This window comes from Myodes glareolus, chromosome X (genome assembly GCF_982192425.1).
Source record: "Myodes glareolus chromosome X, mMyoGla1.1, whole genome shotgun sequence".
In the NCBI taxonomy this organism is placed as follows: domain Eukaryota; kingdom Metazoa; phylum Chordata; class Mammalia; order Rodentia; family Cricetidae; genus Myodes; species Myodes glareolus.
In genome coordinates this window covers 28029691-28049362 of record NC_142053.1, presented here as the reverse complement: position 1 = coordinate 28049362, position 19672 = coordinate 28029691, and the positions used below count along the sequence as shown (strand labels likewise).

Genomic DNA, 19672 nt, shown 5'->3' with positions numbered 1-19672 from the left:
TTGCCATGTTAACACTATTAAGAGGCAGGACCTTTCAGAAGTGATCAGGCCTTGAAGGCATTGCCCACATGAGTGGATTAATTACTGCAAGAGTGTGTTCATTAGCAAGAGGAGGGTTGGACTTCCATTCTCTCCCTTTCTCTTTGCCTTTCTACCAAGATCTTATCACATCCTGGACATGAGAGCATATATTGATAGTCCTAGCCACAAAAGAGGCTGTTGACAGGTGAATCACAAATTTGAGCCTGGCTTGGCAACTTAGTCCTACCTGGCCTTAAATGAAAGAAAATAGGCTTAGGATATAGTTCAATGGTAGAATACCTTCTCTGGTAGTTTGAACACAATGATGCCCCCCCCAAGCTCATATTGAATGGCACTATTGGGAAGTGTGGCTTTGTTGGAATAGGTATGGCCTTCTTGGAGGAAGTGTAGCAATGTGGAGGTGGGCTTTGAGGTCTCCTATGCTGAGGATATTACCCAGTGTCTGAGTCTACTTCCTGTTGCCTTCTGATCAAGATGTCTGCCTGTTTGTTGTCATGCCTTTCATGATGATAATGGACTGACCCTCTGAACTGTAAGTGAGCCACCCCAGTTAAATGTTTTCCTTTATAAGGATTGCCATGGCCATGGTGTCTCTTCACAGCAACAGAAACCCTAACTAAGACACATTCCTAGGCTCTGAATTCAGAAAAAAAGTATTACTGTTATCAGATGCTGGCATGTCGGCTATAGACATCACAGTCTTGATAGCTGTAGGCATAAATGTCTACAGCCTGAGGTGGCTCACACCACTAATCCTAACACTGGGGAGGCTGAAGCAGGATTGCCAAGTCTGGGCTATACAGTGAGTTCCAGGTCACCTTAGGTTACAGTATGAAACCCTGTCTCAAAAAACCTTACTGCTTATAAATTACTTACTGTCCAACATTATATTACAGTATCCCCAGTGGACTTATTTGGATCGGAACCTTGTTTAATGCTTGGAGCCCTTCAGCTCTCCCAATAAGCAAGACCAGCAAGGTAGGCATACCATCATGCCCACTTAACACACAAGGAAACTGGAGACAGAAAGGCTAAATGATTTGCCCAGCATCAAAGGTGCTCCAAGGCCAGCACTCAAATATTAAAGGGGGTGGTTTAGCTCTGGAGCTAACACTCTGAACAAGACAATTTTGTTTGTGTGTTTCTGGATTTCACTTGTTTTTGAGACAGGCTCTCACGTATTGTGGGTTGTTCCTGGATTTCACATGTGGTCAAGGATGACTTGGTATTATCTTGTCTCCAACTCACTACTATTGGGATTGTGGGTGTGAACCACTCCAGGTTTATGTAATGCGGAGGATCGATTCCCAGGTTTTGTGACTAATAGGCAAGCTGAGTTACAGCCCTAGCCCACAAGACAGTTTTGCAATGTATGGAACCTGCTTAATGAAAGATTACCTCTAGGGTTACTTAAAATAGAACTCATACTATAAAGTAGGCATCAGAGGGACCATGATCCTCACAGATGTTTGGATGTTCTGAGCTGGCTAACCTCACGAACTTGGTTGATCCCACCACAAGAAGCCCTCCAAGGTAAAACAGAAATCCCTTTCTACCTAACTTCCCTGTTCCCTAGGTCTCCTCACTTACCCTTTGACAGGATCTCCAAGGCACATGCCAAACTGTTTCGTGCCTGTCTCAATACATCTCCGAATCATCAGGCGATAACAAGGCTCAAAGATGTGCAGGGGACAAGGGACAGTGGGATAGGCCATGGTGCAAACAAAAATAGGCACATTCTTATTTAAGCTGTCAGGAAGAGAAGATGAGATGGATCTTCAACCAATGGAGCAGAGCACAAACAGGTTGGTCAATGTCACAGTATGTTTCCTTGGAGTAAGACAAGGAGTCATCAAAATTTAATGGCTGATAGAGAAACATTGAAGTGTACTTGATTCTGTAAGCCAAGTTCCATGATCCAAGTCTGAAAGCCTAAACTGGCATTGTACACATTCTAACTTTGTTGATTAGGTCTCTATTATCATGATACTGTATTATAATACTATTACAGTAATACAGTATAATACTGATACATAATATAATACTAATATAATACATAATAATGTATTATAATACTAATACCATAATACTATGTTGCTCCTACCTTTCTCCCCTCCCTCCCTGCCTCCCTCCTTCCCTCCCTCTCTCTCATTTGGACCACTTCAGGCATTTTGTTTGAGGCATGAAGAAGAACACGAACGTTATAAACGCACCCAGCTCTCCAGAGGGGCAGTACTGCAAAGTCCTTACATGCATCTCAAGTTTGCCAAGTCTCTCAGAGACCACTGAGAGCAGACCCAGCTAGGAGGAGTGGCCAGCAAGAGACCACCAAGACAAATGTAGCCCAGTGATGCTCAAATGCTCATGAACATAAGAATAATTGGGGACCCTTAAGTCTAGATGACTGGGCCAATACACTTTCAGAGGTACTGATGCATTCCTTCTGGAATTGTGATGCACAAATCTGCCTTTCAATAAATACCCTTGAAAATTCAGACACATGGCTCTATGGGGAATCCCCAACTGGGCCAGTTCTTCATAGATCCTGGTCCCCTGAGTCATCTAGCAAAACCAGTACAGGGACACTACATCTAAATGGGCCAAGAAATGGAAGACCATCCATATAAATCCTAAAAGGGGTCCAGTCTGAGATGCCTTTAAACATAAAGCCCCTCAGTATGTACCACTGACAACCTTGAGTGATAGTTGAGAAAAGGACTCAGAGATGTTAAAACAACCATTCTCAACCTGTGGGTCAAGACCCCTTTGGGGGTCAAATAACCCTTTCACCGTGGTTGCATATCAGATATTTTGCATAGCAGGTATTTGCATTATGATTCATAACAGCAGCAAAACTGCAGTTATGAAGTAGCAATGAAAATATTTTTATGGTTGGGGCTCACCATGTCATGAGGAACTGTATTAAAAGGTCACAGTGTTAGGAAGGTTGAGAACCACTGGGTTAAAGACTAAGTGAAGAATCAGGAAAGAGATAAAACTGTACAGAGCAGTTTCAATATAAAAGCATTTTAGTCTCTGAGAAAAACATGTGAAGTGAAGGCACATCCAGACAAATGGGATGCACAGTTCGGAAATGGTCTCTTCCCAGAGGGCATAAAAACAGCAGCGATTTTTCCCTCAGGAGGCTGTTTACCATCAGAACGCTGTGAGAACTCTTAGGGAGGGCTGGGAGGAGGGCAGCAGCCAGAGGTGCAGGACTTAGCTGTTATTTCCTGCTTTTTTGCTAAGTGAATGGCACTCAGAGCCCTTGAAGATCCAATTATGTCTCCATCCCAAGCCTTTCCCTCTCACACTGGGTGGCAGAGGAAATACACAGCGAGTATAGACACTATTGCCTTTTATTAAGCGCTCGCTGTGCAGCAACTCAGGTGGGTCTTCAGAATAATTCCATAATACAAGAGGTATCAGCTTCAAGTCACTGGCAAGGGAACTGAATCCCAGAAAGGTTAAACGGCATGTCCATGACCACGAAACACACTCACTGATAGAACTGGGCCTTAACCCCAGGTGTGCCTCACACCACTGTTCACCCACCCATCACCCGCTTAAGGACTTGAAAGCATCTTCCAGTTGTCTCATGAGGTCTGCTATCAAGCTGCTCCTTAACTCAGTCCAGCCCATAACACGCACTTCCTAGTGCTCTATGCTTTGCCTGATGAGCTTCTTAGGAGACCTACTGGTAAGTGTTTAACAACTGCTTCTGAGAGGGATGGGGGGCCATTTGTAGCATTTGTTGATTTCCTTGATGCAAATATTCTCCCCATAGCCATGTCAAGCTAGTGACGACACGATATCATTGAACAAGAAGCTACTAAAAAATGTATCAGTTTTGTGAGCAGATGTGCACAAAACGGAAGCCAGAAACATGCAAGAACATACTTAGAAAGTTCTTCCATTTCCTCTTCATAAAGCCGCCTTCGTTCCTTGAGTTCTTCTGGCAGGAATTTAGCTATTAGTTCTTCCATTATTACGTTCTTGCTATACTTTCTTGATGGCAAGCACTAGAAATGGGACAAGGTAATGAGATATTATACAGTCCACGGTGGGGGGGGACCACAGAGGATCGTTTGTAGCCCAGATGTAGTCTGATGTAGCCCAGACAGTAGTCAAATCGTGCATGTGTTGTAATTTGGACCCATAATTTGGAAGCTAATCCAGCCACAATATATGTATCTTTTGGATGTTAGAGTTCTGATTTTCCTAAAAAAAATATTCAGTTGAACATTTATAATTAAAAATGTTTTAACAAAGAAAAATGTTGTATTAAGCTTTTGAAAAATCTCACAGATGCTGTAAAGCTTTGAATTTGAGAGGTTCATGTCTGAACTAAAGAGGGTGGACCATACTTCCTTTTCACTGTATTTTTGTGTTTATAAACTCTATCTTGGAAGTGCTGAAACACAAAGAATTCAGAGAATCAGAAGGCTATGTTCATGTACCCTTTGCTGCCCTGCCCACCTCCCCTCCAATCGAATGCCTGGCTCCTAGATATTGCCAAGTCTCCATGTCTTAACTTTATTTAAAATAGAAGCCACACATACACTAATGGCCAAATACAGGTGGCTGTCTAGTTGCCAGTTTATGTCACTATCTTAGGTATCACTGAAACTCAGAATCAGACTTAGGTTAGAATGTCACTAGCTTGCTCTTCCCAAACATCCCTACCATATGTCTACCAAGAGATCTAAATGCAGTATGTATTTAATAATATGGCCCAAACAATGAATGGTAAAATATCTTCTCATAAAGCAATGGAACCTTAGGGAGAACCTATTACTTCCACTTTCCTAAAGCAATACAATATATTTGTAATTGTATTTTAAATACTGATCCTTACACTCATAGGTAAGTGCAGCTCTCACCCCTCACCGAAAAAGCCTTTTTTTTTTTTTTGTAGCAGACAAAGACGAGTACAGAAAGTCACAACTGGTCAAAATGTACATAACAATCCACTGTGGGGTGCTTATCCCCAATTGAACAACTACAACACAATCCTTACATGTAAGGGTCAGGACATCACAAAAGAGGCGACAGAAAGGTGGTAAGAGCCAGAGGACCAGGATGTGTGCTTTCTTCTCTATATGCCTGGAAAGTTGTACCCATAAAATCTGAACAATACAATTCTCTACACAAGACCTGAGCAAATGGCATCACCAGAAAACCTATTATTTGTGTAATGAGGAACTCTCATGAAGCTGCTCCTAGATGGGAGCTCCAGGCAACTAAAGGCTGCTGGGAGAGGAAGGATCAGTCTTCCCCAGGGAGAAGGCCCCTAACTGGTCATTTAATATCAGTGGTCAGCCCTAAGAGCACACTAACTGGACTCGGAAAGTCGTAGTTATATATTTATCTGCACACATATATGAAACACTAGTTAAAGAATAAGAAGTCACAAAATTGAGAGGAAGTGGGGGGAAACATAGGCAGGATTGGACGGAAGGATAGAGGGAAAAAAGGAAGCAAATACAGCACTCGTGAAATTCTCAAATAATAATAAATAAAAACTCAATATCTGCAGAAAATTGATTACTGTGGGACTCAGCAGAGGGAGCTCCTGAGTACCGAATTGGTGGCTTCAGACAATTAATTTTGTTTCCTCCCCAGGCGTCTCTACTCTACAACTAACATGGTTGGAATATGTATTACTTTGTTAAATGGTCTAAGTATGACCCTGTATGAATACAGAGTTAGCTGAGAATATCTTCTAGCCTCTGAGTCTGAGATCCCACGGCTTCTGCCTTCTGGATACCTTATCAGGTACGGCCATTACTTGGCAACAGGAAAAAAACCCATAATGTCCAGTCCCAGGTTTTCGGGGAAAGCAGTGCCTCAAGAGGGAGGCAGTCTAAGTGGGGAAGTGATCCCTCTGCTGATGCTAAAACAAAACTCCAGGAAGCGGACACCCTAAAATGGTAACAGCGCTTTTCTCTAGAGGCTGAGCATATGGTAGATGTTTCTCCTTCTGTTGGTGTGAACTTTGTGGTGTTAACTAACACAGCATGGATATCTTATTTAAATAGAAGAACCATGGGAATCTTATCTACAATCAGGTTGCAAATCCCACGTCTTTATCTAAGTGAAGCTATTCCGTTAGCATTTCCCATTCTCATTCTCAAGGCTACCCTGGAAGATGGCTTCACTCTAGCTCCTTTTTTGTCAATGTCAGAGGTAAGAGAGGCTCAGCATGCACTTCTGTGGGCCTATAAGAACCTATAAATAGTCACTTTTCTTCCTGAGACAAGGTCTATCCCGTGTGACTCAGGTAGACATCGAACTCACAATGCCACTGTCTCAACTTCCCAAATCCCGGAACTACCAGCCTGCATCGCCATTCTCTAGAGACAGCCCAGCATCTGTGGCCTCTTTTCAGGGATGATAAGGGGAAAGCAATAGTAATACTGTTTGTAAGCTGAGCTCCTCGAGTCTCTGAAGGAAGGAAAGCAAGATACCCCCCCCCTCTCGCTATAGGAAGGCCCATAAGGCCCACATGAAGATACAAGCTTGTATCGTTAATTTTGATGAATCTGAAGTCTTCGAAGCTTTACAAGCATCCAAGTATCTGCTGATAGGAGTGGTGGCTCCTGAGAAGTTGTAGAAAGACCTCATAGGCATCTGAGATGGTTCTTTGAGCTGGGGCCTTAAGCAGCTGACCTCTTTAAGCATAAATAAACATCATTGTATGCTGAAGTCAGAGCTATCTAGTTCAAGGATAGTGGAAGCAAAATCCACTCAAGATTATTGTTTATGCAGTACCACAAAGGGACCAGAACCAAGATTTGTGTTTATTGTCTATTTCATGTTTTTGCTTCGAACACAAATGAACTTCATTACTGACAATTATTGAAAAGCTAGATGCTGCCTCATTTTCCTGAAGGACTTTGTGGAGAGAGGAAGGATGTCTAGGAGACAGTAGAAATAAACAGATGGTAAGTGGGGGGAGGGTTGGGGGAAAGTATTTTGGCCAAGCACACACAGTACAGTGGCTTAGGATCCAGTTGAGCACGGAGTTAGTACAAAATAAGCTAACACAACCAAGGAAGAAAGAGCGGCTTACCTGTAAAAGAGTGTCTTTGCACAGTGGGCACTTTGCATTATGATCTAGGCATCTCTCAAGACATTTCAAGCAAAAGGTATGCCCACAAGGTGTTGTGACTGGCTCGTAGAATAATCTGAAATTTAGGAAATGAAATAGGAGAAAGTTTAATGAGATTTCAAAAAAAAAAAAAAAAGACAGGGGCATTCATGGTTAAGGGTCCACAGAACTCATCATCCAAATCTGCGGCAGACTCTGTGTGTCTCATCATCAGCACGGTCATATCTCAGGAAAGCATTTTCCTTTTCATTCCTGAACTACATGTAGAAAGATGCAGCGCTTCATATTTAGGGCATAACCAAATCATTTGTAACATTAGTTCTAGTCTTTTCCTGTCTGGTCTAAGAAAAATTCGGATTAGTGCTCAGAGTGTCTGAACAGATTCCATTATTAAGAAAGTATTTGGCCAACCTGCTTACCCGAGTATACTGTAAGCACACAGACACGCACGGAGAGATAGCTACATGCATACACACATAGACCCTGTATATCATATTACTATGGGGGAAAACTCAATTTGTTTGCTGACATTTAATCTTTTCTTTATTTAAGTGACATTTCGTGCCTGAAGGCTCTTACAACTGCAACAAACATGCACCTGCCTTTTGTGTGGATAGACAATTTTCCTAGCAGTAGCAAGTAATATGCTAACACATTCACTCCTATCAATAGGTATGTAAAATATGTGCATATATCTGTTTACATTCTTACAAATAAAAGTATGTTTACATGTACCATATTTCCAATAGGTCTTATTTTAATTGTTTTCAGGAGGGAGGATTTTTTTTTGTATCTGTATCTTTAGAGCCTGTCCTGGAACTAGCCCTTATAGACCAGGCTGGCCTTGAACTCACAGAGATCCGCCTGCCTCTGTTTCCCCAGTGCTGGGATTAAAGGCCTGCACCACCAACACCCAGCAGGAGGATGTTTTTAAAATAATCTGGAGAAACTGGGGACCCTTAATAAAAAGTATTCTACACATTTAGAGATGCATAGATTTACTTTGTGTAAAGAGAGGTTCATCTGAAGCAGGACCAAGAGTTATGGGCCAGCTGGTGATGACTATTAAGAAGTGGGGCTCAGCCGGACGATGATGGCACACACCTTTAATCCCAGTACTCAGAAGGCAGAGGAAGGCAGAGCTCTGTGAGTTCGAGGCCAGGCTGGTCTATAGAACGAGTTCCAGGACAGCTAGAGCTGTTACACAGAGAAACCCTGTCTCAAAAAACAAACAAAAAAGAAGGAGGAGGAGGAGGAGGAGGAGGAAGAGGAGGAGGAGGAGAAGGTGGAGAAGAAGGAGGAGGAGGAGGAGGAGGAGGAGGAGGAGGAGGAAGAGGAGAAGAAGGAGAAGGAGAAGGAGAAGGAGAAGGAGAAGGAGAAGGAGAAGGAGAAGGAGAAGAAGAAGAAGAAGAAGAAGAAGAAGAAGAAGAAGAAGAAGAAGAAGAAGAAGAAGAAGAAGAAGAAGAAGTGGCCTTCACATTGAACAAGATGAGGAGCACAGAAAGAAGAGAGACAAATCTTGGCCAGCTTCCTTAGACTTCCCAGGAGTGTTCAATTTAGAGCAAGAGGTTGTGAGCCTCATGGTATATGGTATCACACATATTTAATTAGAGGTCAATAGAAGAGGTCAATGATTTGAGAAGGAGGAAGGGGACACAGAAGAAGTTGGAGGGGGAAAGGGAGAGGAGAAAATAATGTAAATACAGGACTCAGATATGATAGTCTCAAAAAATCAATTAAAAAAGAACTGTAAACATTTGGTGCACCTCAATACATCCCTATGAGTTATTTTATTGGTTGATTTGTTTGAGGAAAAACTTGGCAAGCAGCTTTCTAAATGCAATAAGGAAATGCAAAGGGCTGAGAGCCAAGACCCATCTGAAGAACAAGGATGTGGGAGCATCAGAACTTATTATAAAGCTACGATGGTTAAAACAGTGTATACCAGCACAAGAACAAATAGATCCATGGAACAGAATAGAAAGCTCAGGAATAGAACCAGGCATGGATTCTTGACTTATGACAAATGTGACATTTTCAAACAGGGCCATGGGAGGGTTTGAAAGCACAAACAGTCTCTATACATGCTAGAGTATATCTGGACAGGGACAATAAAGGGGACCATCTATTATACCATACACAAAAATCAGTTCCAGGTGATCCGAAGAAAATAAATCTGAAAAGAAACATAACTTTCAGAACGTAAAATCGGAGAACATCTTGATGAAACCGAAATGAAAGTAGAGAAAACTCAAAGAAACACTAAATATAAGTGAGAAGATTGCTAATTTCAACTGCACTAAGATTAGGAAGTTTTAAGTTCATCTAAAAGCATAACTAAAGGGGCAAGCAGCAAGGCACCTAGTAGGGGAGAGAGTGCTTGCCATGCCCAGGTGAGAAAAAGCTTGTATCTAAAATATACCTAGAACTTGTAAGAAAAGCACACCCAAAGCAGTAGGGAAAACCAATAACCTAGTAGAAAATCGGGTAAACACTGGCACACGCAAAAACAGTGGCCATCCGGGATATTTCCAAACTAGAGCCAGCCCAGCCAAGTACCCATCTAGAATAGAACGAGGAGATGGTGGTCCACTCACACAATTGAGATGCCATGTGCTGATGAAAACTAACAAACCACTTACATGTTGATACGGACTTTAAAAGAAGCAACCAGACTGAAGACATACACTAGAATTCAATCTAAGTTTTACAATTTAGGCCAAATCAGATTATACCATATACAGCTGCAAATACACATGATGAAATTCTAAGAAGGAACAAACTCGAACTCAAGGGAGTAGCTTGAAGGTTGCGGTAGGTACTTTTATATTGTCGCGAGAGAACGCCATGAGAAAGGCAACCTTTATAGAAGAGACAGTTCATAAACCGTATGAGGCTTATGGTTCCAGGAGGTTAGGGTCCTGCCAGGACAGCAGGTGACAGACAGAGTGGCTGGAGCTGGAAGCTGGAACCGGGTAGCTCATCCCTCAAACCTCCAACAGGCGACAGAGAGGGTGATCTGGGGATGGTAGGTTTGGAAAACTCAATGCCTACCCCCAGGGATGTACCTCCTCCAGCAAGGACACACGTAGTAAGCCTCTCCAAACAGGACCACCGACTGTAGACCATACAAATGCCTGAAACTATGGGGGACATCTCATCCAAACCACCGTAGGAGTTGTGGTTAAGTATGGTCCTTTGAGAAAAGGCATATGGACCGTTTCTGCGGTCCTGCTGAGGTTTTACTCTTCTTACACCAAGTGGTTACATGAGTCTTTACAATGTTTTCTTCAGAGCATATATATTTTGCAATACAAGATGGGTTTCTGAAGTATGATTTCAGGGCTGATTCAGGAACCACCGAGTTGATCAAACCACCACAACTGCCAAAATAGAACAATTATTTCTTGAATACTTGAATTCTGTGAATCTGACTGTTTTGGAGTGTGTGTGTGTGTGTGTGTGTGTGTGTGTGTGTGTGTGTAAGTGTAAATAAAATCCAAGGCCTTATACAAGTAAGGGGATTGTTCTATCATTGAACCACATCTCCAAATCTTTGTTAGTTTGGGCTTCTTTATTTTTTGTTTGTTTGCATTGCTTTTTTTTTATTTTTGAGACAGGATTTCTCTTTGTAGCCCTTGCTGTCCTTAACTCACTTTGTAGATCAGGCTGGTGTTGAACTCACAGAGATCTACCTGCCTCTGCCTCCCAAGTGCTGGGATTAAAGATGTGTGCCACAACTACCCATTCTTTGTTGTGTTTTTTTTCTTTTAAGATAAGGTCTTGTTCTATAGCCCCAGTTAGCCTAAGAGCACTGGCAAGCCTCTCGCCTCAGTTTCTTGCTCGCCGGGATTAGAAATATGTGCTGCCTCCTTTAGATTCCACCCTTGATGTTTCTCAAGGGCAGGTTCTCATTCTGTAGCTCAGACTGGCCTGTAACTCATAATTCACCTGCTTCAAACTTCCGAGTATTGGTATTATAAGCATATACTACCAGACTCATCATATCTGAATACTTTTAGATATTATTGATTATACGCATGAGGATGATTGATAAATTTTATCTACTGCTAATATACAAAACTCATATTCTACTGCATTCCAGCCATTCAGCTGACATCTGCCCGCACAAGTACACTTCCACAAACACTTTGCTCCTTCCCTTTCCGTCACTCTCCCTCCTCTCTCTGCTCTCCAGAGAAAGACACACAAAGCGTCTTACCTACGAAGAGAGAGGTATATACTGGGACGCCTGTCCCTTTTCCACTTTAGATAAGGATTTTGAAAACACTTCAGGGAGACAGCTTTAAATCAGAGCAGGGCTGGCCTGTCTCACAAGAAGGCATTTCACATTATCAGAGTGATGTGGTAAACAATAGTAAGAAAAAAATGCCTTCCCTTATATGTCAGTCCAGATAAAACGTCTGGCTTATCTGGAAAGAGCTATCTTTCCCCAGCAGTGACAGCCTTTAGCTGTGTTCTTTTGCTATCAGGTTACAGTAAAGAGAGAAAAAGAAGCGGGAGGGAAAGAGAGAAGGAAAGGAAAGGCAACTACCTTAATACCCAGTGACTTAGGGAGCTATAACAAGATTATATATAAAACTGAGCCTCTTGCTTATCGCCACTGTCACTGTGCCACCAGAGAACTAGTTCAGATATCAAATAGTCTCATTTCATATCTCAAAATACAGTATTATCCCAAAGGTGTTGCTTTACAGAAACCCAGAGATGAGCCCCAATGGCCAGAGTGATGCATGCCAGGTAAGCCTCCAGGAGAATCTCATGCCTCTAGTGATTGCAGGGCAGGGTTCTGAGATGTTGGGGTCATTAGGGGGAGACTTCCCTTAATGGAGTCCTTCCAATTCAGCAGTGGAGACTTGAAGACAGAAAAAGGATTTCATTTATGTACTCTCCAATTACTCTTCCACTTTTTAGACAAATAGGGCCTCCTGTAGCCCAGAATGGCCTTGAACTCACTATGTAGTCAAAAATCACCTTGAACTCTTCACCTTCCTACATGGATGTCCCAAGTGCTGGGATTGCAGTGTGTGTGCAGGCTGCTACCCCTGCCTTCCAGTCACACTTTCCACCCTTTCCCTGTGAAACCTACAACCCAATCTATTTCCTCTCTCAAAACAAAATGTATAAGTTCATGCTTTGTCTAACTTTTTTCAGCCAGGGCTTAGATTTCAGTCTAGAATCTTGTACAGGTGTTACAAACGTCTAATTCACACCTGAGCGGCTTGAAAATACCTGTGATTTTAGACCTGTGACGGTTAATACCCATTGCCAACCTGACAGATCTAGATTCACCAAAGGGAGAACCTTCCAGGACACTTGTGAGAGACCATCTAGGTTAGTCTGAGGTGGAAAGACCCATCTTAACTGTGGGCAGTGCCATAGCATGGGCTGGGATCTTGACTGAAAAGGAGCCATTGAGCTAAGCATTAACATTCCTCACCACCTGTTTCCTGTGTATTGGGAACTCAATGTGAGCAAGAGGCAAGGCTCTTGATCTTACAACCACACTTTGCCCGCCTGCTGTTATGCCTGCCTCACCATGAGAGAACCATCCCGCCAACGGTAAGCCAGAATAAACACTTCCTCCCTTAAATTGCTTCTGGTCAAATATTTAGTCAGAGCAACAAGAAAAGTAACCAAATACAAAGCCTCTCCTCCAAAGACATACCAGGGACAAAACAAAACCCACCAACAATCGTGACAAAAATACCAATGGTTACAAGTGGGAAAAGGAACTTTTGAAGCCTAGAAAAATACAGGTGAGGGCATCCACACTAAAGAAATTCCGTCGGCATCTGATGTGGAACTTCCAGGCCGAGCCTGTTGGAAGGGAAGCTGCATGTTTCTTCCCAACTGCTGAAGTGTTAAGAGCTTCAAATCAAAAAGCCCTCTAGGCTAGCCAGGTTTCTTACACCATAAGACAGCGTGAGTCTAACTATAATTTAGTAGCCTACATAACAGCTAGCTACTCTGGGCAAAGACGGAACAAGGGGTCACGAAGAGGGACACAGTGGCTTTTAAGCTTAGGGGGTGTGAACTAGACGGGGTGCTTATCCTCCGTGTGTTTATTTCTTGAACCAAATTCCTAGCTCTTCTACAAAGTCCCTTGTGATTAGGGACAAAGAAGATGAAAGAGGAAAAGAAAAGGAAGACGAACAAAAGAATTTCAACTTCAGGATTTTTATTCCACAGGGAAAACACAAACAGGATGAGTCTGTATGTTTGATTGTGGGTCGCCCGGGTTTTGGCAGGAGTGTTAAGGAGGGTTAAGCAGAACAAAGACCTGCTCTTTCTGAGGAAGCTAAATTCAGTCTACTTCACAGTGTCTATCATGGGCTTTAGAGTCGCTGATGTGGTGGTTACTGAGCTCCTTCTCGGCTGGAAAGCAGGTTTTTGCTGTCTCCTACCTTGGTTTAGCACAATGCACTTGCCACTCTGTTGTGAGGGACGGGATGAAGCGGTGTAAAGGATCCACTTCTACAGTTTATCACACTCTTGTCTACACCACCTAAACGGACTCCTGACAGTCTGTTTGAAGCTTAGTTTGATGACTGGCTAAGACCTGACTATGCTTATGAACAAATCTTGCTACTACAGATTTTTTTGAGTATTATTATTTTACTATTATTGGTGTGACACTGATTATTAAATCTAGGATCTCATGAATGATAGCCAAGTGCTCTGCCACTGAGCTACTCCCCTAGACCCAAGTATATTTTCTCTAAGAAAAGTCTATGTTTCAGGTAATAGTTGCCTTATTCTTAATCAGATGATTAAAGAAAAGTCATTCAGAACATAAACTCACATGACCAATAGGAGAGGAATAAGCTCGCAAAGGACAGGCAAACATTTGTTCAAGTGTATCAGTTCCTTCTTAATACTTTTGGAGAAAGTCACATTTGAGAATCTAATGAATGCTCTTTGCTTTTCTCTTAGAAATATGCACAGCCACACACACACACACACACACACACACACACACACACACACACACTTATGCTTATTAGGTAAATTTATGGATCTATGTGAATATACACAAAGAGCTTCCTCAGAGGTCTATGGATCTAACATGAAAGACCTCTGGGTAAGAAGAAAAAACAGTTAACTTTTTTGAGTACTTCCTGTATTCCAGGAAGGCACTACTCTAGGCATTAAGTACTTTTTCTTAATCAATCATCACAACCCTGGAGTTCATTGCCCTGTTTTCTACTTTACTAAAGAAAAAAGAGTGGCAGCAAATGTCACTTGCTCTAGGACAGAGTCTGTAGGTGGGAAGAGCTAGGGTCCCAACAGTGGCTTCAGAGCCCTTTCTCTCAGCTACTATATCACCACTATGAAATGAAATAAACTATTATTACATTTCAAGGTGGTCACCAGACCACAATCACAGAATCTTTCTATTTGTCCTTGAACTGTGTCATATGGATAATCTGCTCTTTAGAGACCTGGGGAAGTATAGATAACATACTAGTTGGAAGGAAAATGCTTGACCAAGAATCATATGTACTGTTCTTTAGACCGCATAAAACACACACCAATGTAGGCTTCTATTTGGTTTCCAAGAAAATGCTTATGGCCTTGATATTAACCCTTGAGCCTTGAGTCCTTAATGCAGTAGTTTGGATTCAGGGTCACAAGTTCAAATACCTCTAAGGCTCGAGCAATAATGTGAGACAGGCTGGGATAAGTTAATGGGATCGTGAGCAGCTGGAAAGTGTATGCCCTGTTTCTGTACAGTCATACATAACAACATCAGATCAAATGAGGACCAAATAAACATATTCCACTTGCGGCCCATCAGCTTTTTGACCTTTTTTGATTTGCCACTCCCCAGATCTTTTGAAATCATGATTTAAGGATGTAAAGAACACCATTTGTAAGCTGGGGACACCAGCGGTCTCGTGACAATGTGATTTCCATTTCATCTGTGGCATGATTTTACATACTAACTAACTCAGTAGTTACTAGAGGAAAGGTCCAGACACCAATAAGAAGGAACTAGCAGGCAGTAAGTGATGCTCCACATCACATACCTCATACACAGTGAGCATTCAAGGTCAGATGCATCAAAAGATGCAAGCGGAATACTGAGATCTGGTTTGGCCACCTTATCAGCAGGATGATCTGTGATTTAAAAAACAGCATGTCAGAGCTGGACCAACTTGATTTTACAAACAAGTACTTCTGAGTGAAAAAAAAGTTTTAAAACTTCCCCCAGAGTTTAATTTGGTGACTGCCTGAGCAATTGCCAATGGCATTCCCTAAAGTGGGATTCCAGGGGTGTTTGAGCAGTCTCCATAGACAGAAGGCCAAGGCTAGAACTCCTGGGGAGCATTCAAATTCATTAGCATCAGTGGCAGCTCCATGGAGTGAGCCAGGTCGTCAAAGCTCACACTTAATCTTGATGTTGCCAACTTCCCTTGGAAAGATAGGGGGCCTGCTTCTCAGAACACAACTAAGTGAGACATGACCACACCTCTCCCATGCTACATTCCCAGAAAAGGGATGAGGGCAGGAAATGGTTGGCCTGGAAGAAAGCGACAGGATGAAAAGCATGGGGTGGTGTGACTTGATGGGTTACCTACCCCAATTGTCTTGACTAGGGATGCTAATTACCATCCGGCACTTTCCTGTGTGGTAGCTACCCTGCACACACAGAGAAGCTTCACAGCAACCCCTGGGATTTAACAGCTGGTGAGTGCCAGAGCTAGGTCACAAACTCAGAGCCAGAGGACCCCCCTCCCCCAAAACAGAGGGTAACTACATATGTCAGTGAGCCCAGTCATCTGCATTCAGCTACTTTCTCCCTGGGTGGAATTAGTACCTTGTTTGGAGACTTTATTAGGCACTTCTGCGTCTTCTTGGATTTCATCAATTTGGCAATGCTTCCTTTTCTTTTCCTGGCATTTGCCGGTCCTGATGGAGGCAGTATCGTGCTCCTCTTCTTCCTGATCTTTCCCACTGTCCTCTTGACTACCCACCTTTACTTGACCTGAGTTCTCCAGGCTGCTGCTGTCTCCCTGAGCTGCTGCTTCCTCCTGACTTGAACAATGTGGAAGCTCTGGACTTTCCTAGATGAAGCAAAAGCCAGATATCAGAATCGACTAGAGAACAATATCGTCCTCCAATATTGTCTCCCGAGGGGACAAAAAGGAAGCAACATAAACCTGCTCTTCACTCCTGAGCACTCAGTGGATACATAACTCAACGGAGGGCCAGTCTTGGGGCTTATTGCTTACACCCAATCTATGTCAAAGACTTGCCTTGCTTAAATAGGGTTAGGGGACTTCTCTAGGCACGGCCAAAAGGCACATGGGAGGAAAAGCTCCCTGGGCAGGGGTGAAGGGGGACTGTAAGGGGAGCACCACTCTCCCTCCTATCCAAACCACTCCCCAGTGGTAAGGAAAGCAAAGCATTCTGTGAGGGGTATCCTGTTACTGGATACTTCCTCTCACCCTCTCTCTCATTCATAGCCATTCTTCAAAGGACTTTAGAAAAGGCTTTGGGGCCAGCTCCATACAGGCCTTCCAAAGCAGCCCGTTCTCCAGAGCTGTATGCTAGTTTCATCAAAGGAGCAGGGGACAAGCCATCCCTTTTCCTCAATTTTGGGTGAAAAGTTTGAAAAAGAGACACAATAGTTTGGCATATTAGCTGGTCTCTAGCCTTTTAGAGAATTTTGTCCACTAGGAGGGTATTGGGAAGCGGAACTCGAAGTAATTCTGAAGATGTGCTTATGTACGGTGCTCTGGAGAAGCTCTCTTCTGTAATCTAAATCAATATTTGACAGCAAAAGGCTCACTTTCCTTGTTTCTCCTCAACCCTTGCCAGCAATTCTAGTGGACACAGGCGGGAAGAAACAAAGAAGTGGAGAGGAAAGGAGAGGAGTGGCTTTTCTCATCCCACATCCCTGGATGTTCAGGGGTTCTCAAGTGCTAAATTAAATAACACTACAGTCTTGACTTTCCATGAGCCCAGAGCACTGTCCACATAAGAATCCAAGGCCTTGAAAAACAACATTTGGGTGGAAATACACTTGCTGCTCCCCAGTCTGCTCACATTGGAAAGCCAGAAGCTCTGTTTCCTTCATTTAAGACTGAGTGACAAGTAGAATTCCCCACTGCAGACCCTGGGTCCTAGTGTTAGCTGTCTTAGTCATGTACTAATGACCACTGGGGACTCTCTGATTTCAGGAGATATTCTAAATTCTGCCTTTACCAAGAAAAACCAGCCGTCTTGCATTTTATTCCTTCTCTAGAGCAGGGACAAAAACTGGGAAGACGTGAGCATCCAGGGCTTATATACAAGTGAGGAACTTCAGGCACAAATGGAGAAGAAACTGCTCCCCAAAGGTGCCCAGCAATTCAATGTTAAACCTTGCTTAAAATCTGATCCTTTTGAGCCCCAACTTCTGCCCACTTACCCTGTGCTAGAAAGGCCAGCTCCTGACGCCCCATCCCTCTGCGTTTTGTTCCCTTGTTTTCAAAGAAAACCACAAATACTTGTCTTCACTCTCAAGTCAACTCTCGCACCTCTACTTTGCTAGATATGTGCATGAGAAGCCTACTTATGTGGAAGGCATAGTGCAAGAACAAGAAATTCCCTCCATTTGCTCCCCAAATGGAGTCACTCTTGCACAAAGCTCTCACTGGTACTCAAAGGCCATCAGCTTGAATGTGCCCCCAAAGCTGAAACCAATAAGCACACCCCAATTACAGGGTTCCAAGGGAAGTGGGCCAATCTCTTTATACTTCTATCAAATCTTTCTATTTCCAGATCTGACCAAGACTATGAATAAATTAGCCAATAAATAAACTTTTGGATCATGCCTGAAATTCCCAGTTGTAGCTTTAAGCAAAGGACACAGCCATTATCAACTCCATCTTTCTTTTTCCCTCAGGAACCAAAGTAAGAGAGGTAGGGCTCACTCTCGTGTGCCCACAAAAGAGCCAAACGAAGCATCATGAGCGAGCTGGGTGAGTTGAGTTTTACCTGTGACAACTTTGGTAGATTATGGCTGGTGCCTTCAGTAGCCATTGACTCTACGTGTTCCTTTAATCTAGGGTGAGGTGCCAACAGCTTCAGGATATCGGGAGAATGTTCCTGAGACTCCCCCGGGACTGATGGTGAAAAGAAACTAAAGAGAAGCTGTGACATAAAACAGAAGACTTCACTACTCAAGTTTCTACAGGTGCTAGACTAAGGTGAAGGGGGAGGGATGGGGGACCAGAGAGCACAGCTTGCAAGGCAAAACTCCATTGAGGAAGCCTTGGAGCGGTGTCCCTAGACACACTAAGGAGAGGTCGTTGCATCAACACACATCAGAATCATCTAGGAGCGGGGGACAGGGATAGAAAAATCACTTAGTTATTAAGAGCACATACTGTTTTTGCATGAAGATCCGAGTCCAATTCCCAGCACATATGTAAGGTGGCTCACGATCACCTGTAAGTCCAGCTCCAGGGATGGCTGACACCTCTGACACCCAGAGGCATCAGGACTCATGTGCAAATACCCACACACAGATTCAAACACATACACATATTAAAAAGTAAAATACACATATTTTTTTCAAAAGAGTCACCTAGGAACTTATGAAAATGTTGGTTCCTGGGTCCAGCTCCAGTCTCCCAAGGTCTGAAATATGACCCAGAGAAGGCAAGACAGATGCCTTTGTTACTTAACCAAGGTTAAGAGCCACCTCTATGGTGCCACCATCTTGCAGAAATACCTGCAATGGAGCTTGAAAATCTATCTGAACCAAAGGAAACAGAGGAGTTAAGTCAGAAGAGATGCCTGTACTGATTAGTGGGGGTTTTTTGTTGTTGTTGTTGTTTTGTTTTGTTTTTTTTGTTAAGTTGATAAAAACTAGATCATCCCGGGAAGAGGATGATTAAATTGAGAAAATGCCTACATCACATTGGCCTGTAGGCAAGTTTGTGTGGTTTTTTTTCTTGTTTAATGGTTAATGTAGGAGGACAAGCACACTGTGGGGAGTGCCACCCCTGGGCAGGTGCTCCCAGTATGCATGAGAAAGGTAGCTGAATGTGACCCGGAGACACAAGCCAGGAAGCATATTCCTCCACAGCTTCTGCATGAGTTCCTGCCTCTGAGTTCCTGTCGTGAGTTCCTGCCCTGACTTTCCTCAGTGACAGACTGTAACCCAGGATGTGTAAAGAAAGCAAACCCTCTCTTTCCTGGGCTCCTTTGGGTCATGAAGTTTACCACAGCAATAGCAAAGCAAACTAGAACACCTTAGCTGAAGAATACAGAGTCAAGCCCGCAGCAGCTTCGTGGGCAGAGAAGTCCACAGATCTATACTGGGTTCCTTGTTGCTGTTTTTCTCCGTCTATCTGTTTCGATTCCCCTATCTTCACACCTGGATTTTTTAAATCCCTTCAGAGCTGGGGACCTGAGGAATTAAATGTTAGGAAAGCAGAGCTCAGACTTCCTCTCTCTTTTCAGCCTCTTCCTTTTCCTGGTCATTTCTGTATAAAG

General features: G+C 43.1%; 1 protein-coding gene across 2 annotated transcripts in view; it reads right to left on the bottom strand.

The window, feature by feature from the left end:
- The window catches only part of Lonrf3 (LON peptidase N-terminal domain and ring finger 3), a 38840-nt gene that overhangs the window by 9345 nt on the left and 9823 nt on the right, over positions 1-19672 (bottom strand). Inside the window, exons 4-9 of one of the 2 annotated variants that reach the window (XM_048450391.3) lie at positions 18167-18322; positions 16002-16248; positions 15211-15301; positions 7118-7232; positions 3943-4064; positions 1633-1791 (exon numbers count right to left, since the gene is read on the bottom strand). In XM_048450391.3, coding sequence (XP_048306348.1) covers positions 1633-1791; positions 3943-4064; positions 7118-7232; positions 15211-15301; positions 16002-16248; positions 18167-18322 — 890 coding nt within the window. The remainder of the gene's footprint in view (positions 1-1632; positions 1792-3942; positions 4065-7117; positions 7233-15210; positions 15302-16001; positions 16249-18166; positions 18323-19672) is intronic. The other variant, XM_048450392.3, reaches the window with a different exon arrangement.